General features: G+C 39.1%; 1 protein-coding gene across 1 annotated transcript in view; it reads left to right on the forward strand.

Annotated features, from left to right (window-relative positions):
* Ryr3 (ryanodine receptor 3) overlaps positions 1-7,872 on the forward strand; it is a 571,876-nt gene that overhangs the window by 256,677 nt on the left and 307,327 nt on the right. Inside the window, exons 9-10 of the mRNA XM_026787730.1 lie at positions 1,485-1,578; positions 6,704-6,778. Of these exons, the coding sequence (XP_026643531.1) occupies positions 1,485-1,578; positions 6,704-6,778 (169 nt within the window). The remainder of the gene's footprint in view (positions 1-1,484; positions 1,579-6,703; positions 6,779-7,872) is intronic.

Raw genomic sequence — 7,872 nt, forward strand, 5'->3', positions numbered from 1 at the left:
TTAAGAAAGGTTGTCCTGTGCCAGCAATGGGCAGTTTTCTCGAATGAGGAGGATGTTGATTGGAGAAACCCACAAACTATTCTTAATGGACATAGTCTCACCATCAAGAGAGGATAAAGAGTTTAATCAAGGGCTTGATGGCTGAGGTTTTTAATTTTCTATGTAAATTGGCAACTAGGAATTCCCTTCAGTGTGTCATGAATTATTCAAATGAAAAAATGCAACTGTACATATTAGTATAATTAGCTATTGGAAAAAATACTTGTGAATATTTGAGAGGAGTTTAAGATAATCTTTCTTTGCCTAGGTAAAAAAGAAATAAGCTAAGGAAAATCAGACCGTTGCTGTGTAGTGTGCTCTGGTAACACCAATTTCCCCTCTAGCAGGATTTCTCATTGTTACTGTTTTAATCCAGCATTCAAAATAGTTTGAGACAACCCCCCCCCAAGTGATCTAATTATGTAATTTAAAAAGAAAAACTCTGAATACAGACATGGAGCCTATTAAGTCCATATGTCTCCTGAGAACAGAGTAACCTAGAGATGTTTTAATTCAGAAGAATAACAAATCCAATTTCTTTCTGCAAAACCAGCTCAGCCAGGCCTGTCTCCTGCTAGTATGCTTCTTGAATTAATGCTTGGAATTCATTTGAAGACCAGTGGGTCACCATGCCCTGGAAGTTCGTTGTTTCTTTTTACTGTCTGAACTCCATGACTGTTGTGATCCCTTTTGGCTGAAATCTGAGTGCTTGTTGATAGCAGTTAGTACACGTGCCCACTCAGACACGCTGGAGTGGGTCTGCCTCCCATATTTTGCTGTATAGATGCACCATTGAATCTTATATGTATTTGTTAGCTACATTTGAAAACTATCTTGTCCTCAAGCAACTCTGAAGAGCATATTATTGTTTTCTCCTAAACAGCTCTCACAAAGAGATCGTCATACCATTCCAGGTTATTTTTATCCTATGATCATAATCTGATTAGATTTTATCATAAAGTGTATACACTCAAATTGTAAGAACTTCTCTAAGCTGTCAGGTGGTGGTGCACACCTTTAATGCCAGCACTTGAGAGGCAGAGGCAGGTGAGTGGCAGGTGGGTCTCTGTGAGTTCGAGGCCAACCTGGTCTATAAGAGCTAGTTCTAGGACAGGCTCCAAAACTACAGAGAAGCCCTGTCTCAAAAAAACAAAATAAAAAACCGATAATTTTCCTTTTGTTTTTTAGTGATAACAGTTGACACAGTGGCTTCACCTTCCACTTGATATTTAGCCTTATTTACATATTTATGAAATTCTACTTAGCTGCAGTGTTAGAATTCCTTCCTGCCTGAGGTCTGAAATCATGGACTCTGTAATTTCCCAAATGTACCTTTCTTGCTGTTTGCTTGAACCAGCTAGGACCTGCATGAATTTAGCCTCATTGAGTGTGATGTTCTCTTTAAGCTTTCTGTAAATTTATGGTGGAATACGGTTCTTTCATAGGATACCTTCTTGGTGGGCACGTAGTTCGTCTTTTCCATGGTCATGATGAGTGTTTGACGATACCGTCAACAGACCAGAATGACTCTCAGCACAGGTAAACCGCTATCCATGTTTGTTCTCTGGGCTGTCTCTAGTCTCTGGCAATTCACACTAAGGACTTTGCATTTTTATTTGGCCACACAGGAATTGCATAGGGATTTCTCAGTTGGGCTGACCTTCATCTAGCCACAAGTTCCAGTATGTTAAAAAGGAATGGAAGACAATAGTATTTGCTCACAAAAATGATGGGTGTATATTCAATCTAAGCAAACAATGCTACAATGTGTCCCAAACCATCGATTGTCTTTGATTGTTCCTGATTCTCAAACACCCAGTTGGTGTGGAAATTCAGTCCGTTTGGGAAACTGTGTGTTTTCACACGTTATTGCTGCTCCTTGAAAGACAGCTTACCTCCATTCCTCCCATTTTGTGTACTGAATACTTAAGATGAAGTTGGTTGGTTTCATTTTTCTTGTTACCAACTCATTGGGAAAAGCTAGGCGTCAGAATCCAACAGAAGATGGATTTAGCAGGGAGTCCTGCCGAGGAGTACAGCTAGAGATAGTGTTGATGTCAGCTGTCTTTAGTCCAATGGTTGATTGTTTAATTGGCTCTTATTCAAGATTCAAAATTATGTGAATCAGCCCTGTTGTGTCTAGAACACACTGGTTCCTTGAATTGATTTAGTACCTCTGGCCTCTTACAATCTTCCTGCCTCACTTCTGCAGAGGTCACTGAACCTTGAGGAGGATGGGTTTGATATAGATCCAGTTGCGGATCTCTTTGTTATTCCCATCTACTGCAAGAGGAAGCTTCTGTAATGAGGGTTGAGCAACGCTGTGCTCTATGGGTATAGCACTATGTCACTAGAAGTCATTTTATTGCTGTGTTCCTTTTGCACTGTAATCAACATACTAATAGTAATAAGGAATACTACATGCTTCTTGTGTTCGTGTGTGCTTTTTTCCATATTTTTTACAGTGTGTATTTTTTTCTCTTACTTGATTATCCTTAGTTTTTCTGTTTTGGTTTTCATATTTTTGTTCTGTTATTGTTTTTCCTGTGTGTTTATTTTTTTTGAGAGAGAGTGAGAAAAAGAAAATGAAGTTGTTTGGGGAGGGAAGTAGAGAGGATATAAGGGGAGTTAGAGTAGGGGAAAGAATATCAAATATATTTTGTAATTTTTCAATCAAAGGTTTTTTAAAGATTCAAAATAATGAAATGGAAGATATTAACCCACATAATAAATATATACTTAATATTTATTACTATTTTGCTTATCATCAAAGGAAGAGTACATAAAATGCTCTGCCCTGTGACTGTAGAAGTCTCATACTATAAATAAAAATAAAACCTCCCATCCAAATTCAGCTTAATTTTGGCAGTAATTAGTCTGATCTGGTGACAGTAGTTTCTTGTCTTTTCGTCATGCTTACAAGTTCCTTTTCAATGACATTAATTTTACTTCATTAGCAACATTAGGGCTAAATCTTAACATTTTGGAGATCATGTTGATCAGACTTTTTACCAGTAGTGACATCCTGGCTAATTTCAGGTGAGAGTGTAGAAAGCCGAAGTTCTGTTGGCTTTCCATCAGGACTAATTTCTTATTCCCTGTGCTGACAGACCCAGAAGCAGTGTAGTTGAATGTATTACTATAGGAACTTTCCACTGGTAACTTGAGCCCCTTATAGTATGTCTCCTCCTGCTTTCTATGCCCTCTAAATGCCCTTCATAGGAGCCATATGTGACATAGAACAGAGTATCTAACACACTGAATATAGATCTATATAAGTATTGTGAGTCAATTACTCCATGCCTCCTTAATCCCAGTCAGTGGCTGATGGTCATGTCTATGCAGTTGACCTGATTTCCCTTGGAATTATGGAACACTACTCAAATATTGACATGTGATCTTATTCAGTTGCAGGATATTTTTCCATTTCATTTTTGTTTCATATTGATTTAATTTTAGTGGTTTTCATTGCTGCTGCTGCTTTGAACTCACAGACATCAGCCTGCATCTGCCTGTCAGTTCTCAGATTAAATGTCTGGTTTACTGTTGGTTTTATATCTCACTGTGTTACCAAGGAATATGAGAAGACATACTTGCCTCTTTCCTTTGCAAGGCAGCATGAGAAACTGATTCAGCAAGGAAACTTTGGAGCCTGAATTCTTATAATTTCTGCCATTCGCAATGAAAGCAGGGTGTCAAGATGACTTGGCATTTTCTTTTTTACGTCTAGGGACTGTGAGTGGTAAACCTCCTCATTGGTGTTCATTATCAGAGAAAGAATCCTCAACTGGCCAGGATTGTTGGAAACAGTGAAATCATGGGGATGAGGAGGGAGCTTGCTAAGGAACTCTGGGAACCACTAAGGCATGCTATGGTAATGACTCCCCAGATGAAATTGATTGTCTTCCCTCTGAACCCAGAGAGTAGGCAGGCTTGATGGAAATATTACCCAAGAATGGAAACTCGAGATCCACAATCTCATTTTTTGAACTCAGATTCTTGGCTCTGCCTCTGGCTTGTCAAACGCCCTGGGCTAAGTCACTCGACCTGTGGGAACTAAGGCTAAGCTGTCAGCCTGGCTTTTCAAAAGCACCTCAGCTGTCCTCCCGCTCTGCCCCTGATTGTAGTCATTTAAGGTAGCAGGAACAAGTTGTTTCGACCTTGGTAAACTGGTGAGATTAAACAGACCAAGCTGCAAGAATGTTTCAGTCAGGAAGAATGGACCTTTGCGAATACTTCAGAAATTGGACTTAGAGGGCATTCTGATGCTAGCTCCGGGGCTGGGCTGCTTGAGCCCCAAAGTGGGCCCCTCCATCTCTACTTTTCTTTCTTTCAACCTTTGCTGAAGACAGAGACACACAGTTAATATCTCAGCCAATCTGTAGGAGTAGTTAAGTCAGTATTGGAGTATTTCCGTTCTTGGCCAGGTACATAGCCACCAAGAAGTTATGGCTATTAAGTAGTATAATTTTTTTTTTACTAAGTAGTAGAGGGCCAAAAATGTGAACCTATGTCCACTTGACCAAAGGTCAGAGAGTTGGAACTTACCTCTATTCCTTCAAGGTTTTTGTGTTTCCACCTCAAAAAAAGAATTCTGCCCTCTCAAGGTTATTGTCAACAAGTGGATTTCAGGAATAGAGAAGTAGATACGTTTCTACCTCAAACAGAAGTCTAAGGATCTGACTAAGTTCCAGTTCCCTTAAGGAGACAACATTGGATTCCACCCAGGGAGTGGCTTGCCTACAGAATATTTTGGTCTCAGGTGTGAGTGTGACATGTTTTGTTCTAAAAATAGAATGTTTAACTATGGATGTAGCCCACAACCTTCAATTGGTATGTTCACTTCCTTGTATTATGTTATTGCAGTTTTTTGTCTTACTCCTACCTTTTGGGGTCAGGGGTATTTAAGCAATTGGAAATTAAATGTGGGAAATTTTAGTATTCACTGGAATTCCTTCCTGGTATGATTCTATGTTTTTCTGTCTTATTATTTTCACATCTCTGTATTCTTTACTATATTTCTAAATACCAGTGTCCCTACTCTGGCAAGGGGTATTTTTATCAAGGCTCATTTCTAACACTAAGTGTTTTCTGGTAGAGTATATATTTTTTTTAAAAAGGCTTAGAAATACCTTCTATAACCCTACCTTCTTGATGTAACCAGGCTTAATCTAATATTTCATTATAGCCATGTGCCTTAATCTGTTCTTCTATGCATATGTATAAATGTCTATGTTTAAACAAAATTCAGATAAATCTGTATTTTATAGTTCTGTGTATATCTATGAGCCTTCTTTTTTAACATCCTTTCAAAAGTCACATTGCGTCTTTATATCTCATGATATAACTACCTGATTAGACCTGTTTTGCAGACAAAGGAACTGAACCACAGAGAATTGACAGATCTTTCCCTAGTTCATAGCACTAACAGATCCAAATACAGGTATCTTTCATTTTAAGGTGCATCCTTTGAAATACTACTTCACCATGGGGGATATATCTATTCCTCTTCATCACTATAGAGGTTTTTTTTTCCTAAAATCTAGGTCCAAACTCTTATGAAGCTTTGAATAATTCACTTTTGTGACCTAGACAAACTATGACAGAGGTAGATGTAAGGTTGGTGAATTCAAATGATTAGCCTTGAAAGGCCTCATGAAGGAGACACCCAGTATTCTTCCCTGGTCTCTTCATGCACCGTTATATAGAGTCACACACAAATATGCTCATGCATGCAGTTTACATCACATAATGTGTGATCTAGATAGGTTCGTTCCCATTACACAAATGGAAACATTGAGGCTTTGGCAATAATGAGAAAAACATGGCCAATACTGTGCTTCTTAAAATTCTGAGTGGTAAAAAAAAAAAAACAAGGGAGAAGCAGAAACACTGAGAGGTCAAATAAAGAGGGCAACCCTAACCTTTATGGTGGCACTCTGGACCATGACCTGCAACAGGAAAATAACTATCAGAAACTTTTGGATGAACTATGAATAAAGTGTTGAGTTTGAGTACATCAATTGGCTACAAACTTTGGTTTCTCAGTTTGGGCAACCATATGATGCAAGGTGACCATGTGAGGGGAAGCAGGTGACACTGTAAGGAACTCTGTGACTGTTTGTGACATTTACTCATGGGTCTAAAATTAATTCAAAACGGAAATGATTTACAAGTATATTAAAGCATAGTTCTTAAGCTGGCAAAAAAGGATGATGGAAACCGTGACAGCTGGAGACACAACTTTATCCATGCTTCCTAGAACAATGGCAAGGGCTTCACCCTATACCACATATATGTTTGAAAAGTAAAAATCTATTTATAAGAAATGTAAATCACACTGAGAAGCCTAACCTGAAAGGCTCAGAACATTCTTTATCAGTAACACGGTATGTGACTGAGCTGTTTTAACAATGAAGAAATGGGAGACATTGCCATCCCTTTTCCCATGTCTCTCTGGTGACCCATGAATGTCTGTTGCATGTGGGGTACAGTCCCCTACCCTTAGGTGGCTCTTGTTTGTCCTAAGAGTAGAGACAAGAACCCACAACCAATCCTCCCTTTGAGTTTTGCTAATTTCAGGAGGCTTAGTCCACTCACTGGTTGAGCCTCCCCTGCAAGGAGCTGTCCCACAACTGGTGCTGATCTCCAACTCTGCTCGCAGGAGGGTGTTCTATGAAGCTGGAGGAGCTGGGACCAGAGCCAGGTCTCTATGGAGAGTGGAACCCCTTCGGATAAGGTAACACATGGTCCATATGGTGCCATTTGCAAGACTGGTTGGTTTTCCAGTACAGTCCATTCTCTTCTATTTATCATTTTTTATATGTGACAGCTAAATTCTGAAATTTCTATGGCTTTGATTATAAGGAAGCAGGGAGAAAAAGAGACAGAAAGACAGAAAGGGAGAGGAGACTGACTTCCTCACTTCCAAGATATTTCCAGGTTCCTCCTTTGATTCTATGGTTGGTTGCACCCTGTTCTTATAGAGCCTAGAGCCTAGGTAATCGAACACTAGCTCTGGCATTACCTAAAGCCCTCAGAGCCTCCCCTCCCTTATCTTATTAAACAAGATATTCAGTGAATATCTTGGCTCCAGTTAAGAGCTATCTTTAAACAACAAAGATAGACAGGTAGTCATGATGGCAGCTAGTAAAATAAAATAAGACTCAAACTTGATGTAACTATGAAGAAAACAACATTTGTCAGAATATTTCAAACAGTAATTTACGTAGGTGGAAGGAACAAAGCCTGGTTTTTCCAACCATGAGCTTGAACAGCTTTTAAAGTTTGAGTGATTTGTCATTTAAACTCCAAATACTGTAGGCCCGTCTTGTTGAGAGCAGGTTCTTTTTGCTGGGATCATAAATAAGTCAAGTTAGAGCTAACCAGCTGTGGGTAAGAGAGGAGGGAATGGATATTATCACCTGCTTCTCCTTTTCCATTTCCTCCCTAACACTCAGGTCAGTGTCTCCCTAAACATGTGTTAGATGGAGAATTCTTCCTCATGAGTGGCATTTACCCCCTAAGATGGTCTACTAGAGATGAAAAAATAGCGGCAATTCCCCTACACCTCCCTCCCCTTTTTGTCTCATTTACATAGCTTCTTAAGAAACTTTTGAATATGTTTATTTGGAGTGTATCACTGTTGTATAAGAAAGAAATGAAGCTGAGATATATATGTATATATAATTATTGTGTACGTGTGTGTGTGTGTTAAAGAGAGGGACAAGGGGAGAGAGAAAGAGAAATGCCAATTTATTTTTAATGAGGCACCCACTTGTTCACTTGCTCAAGAGTTCTTGTTTATGGGACATTTCCAATGCCAAGGTAGGT

This window comes from Microtus ochrogaster (assembly GCF_000317375.1).
Source record: "Microtus ochrogaster isolate Prairie Vole_2 chromosome 14 unlocalized genomic scaffold, MicOch1.0 chr14_random_1, whole genome shotgun sequence".
Classification (NCBI taxonomy): Eukaryota; Metazoa; Chordata; class Mammalia; order Rodentia; family Cricetidae; genus Microtus; species Microtus ochrogaster.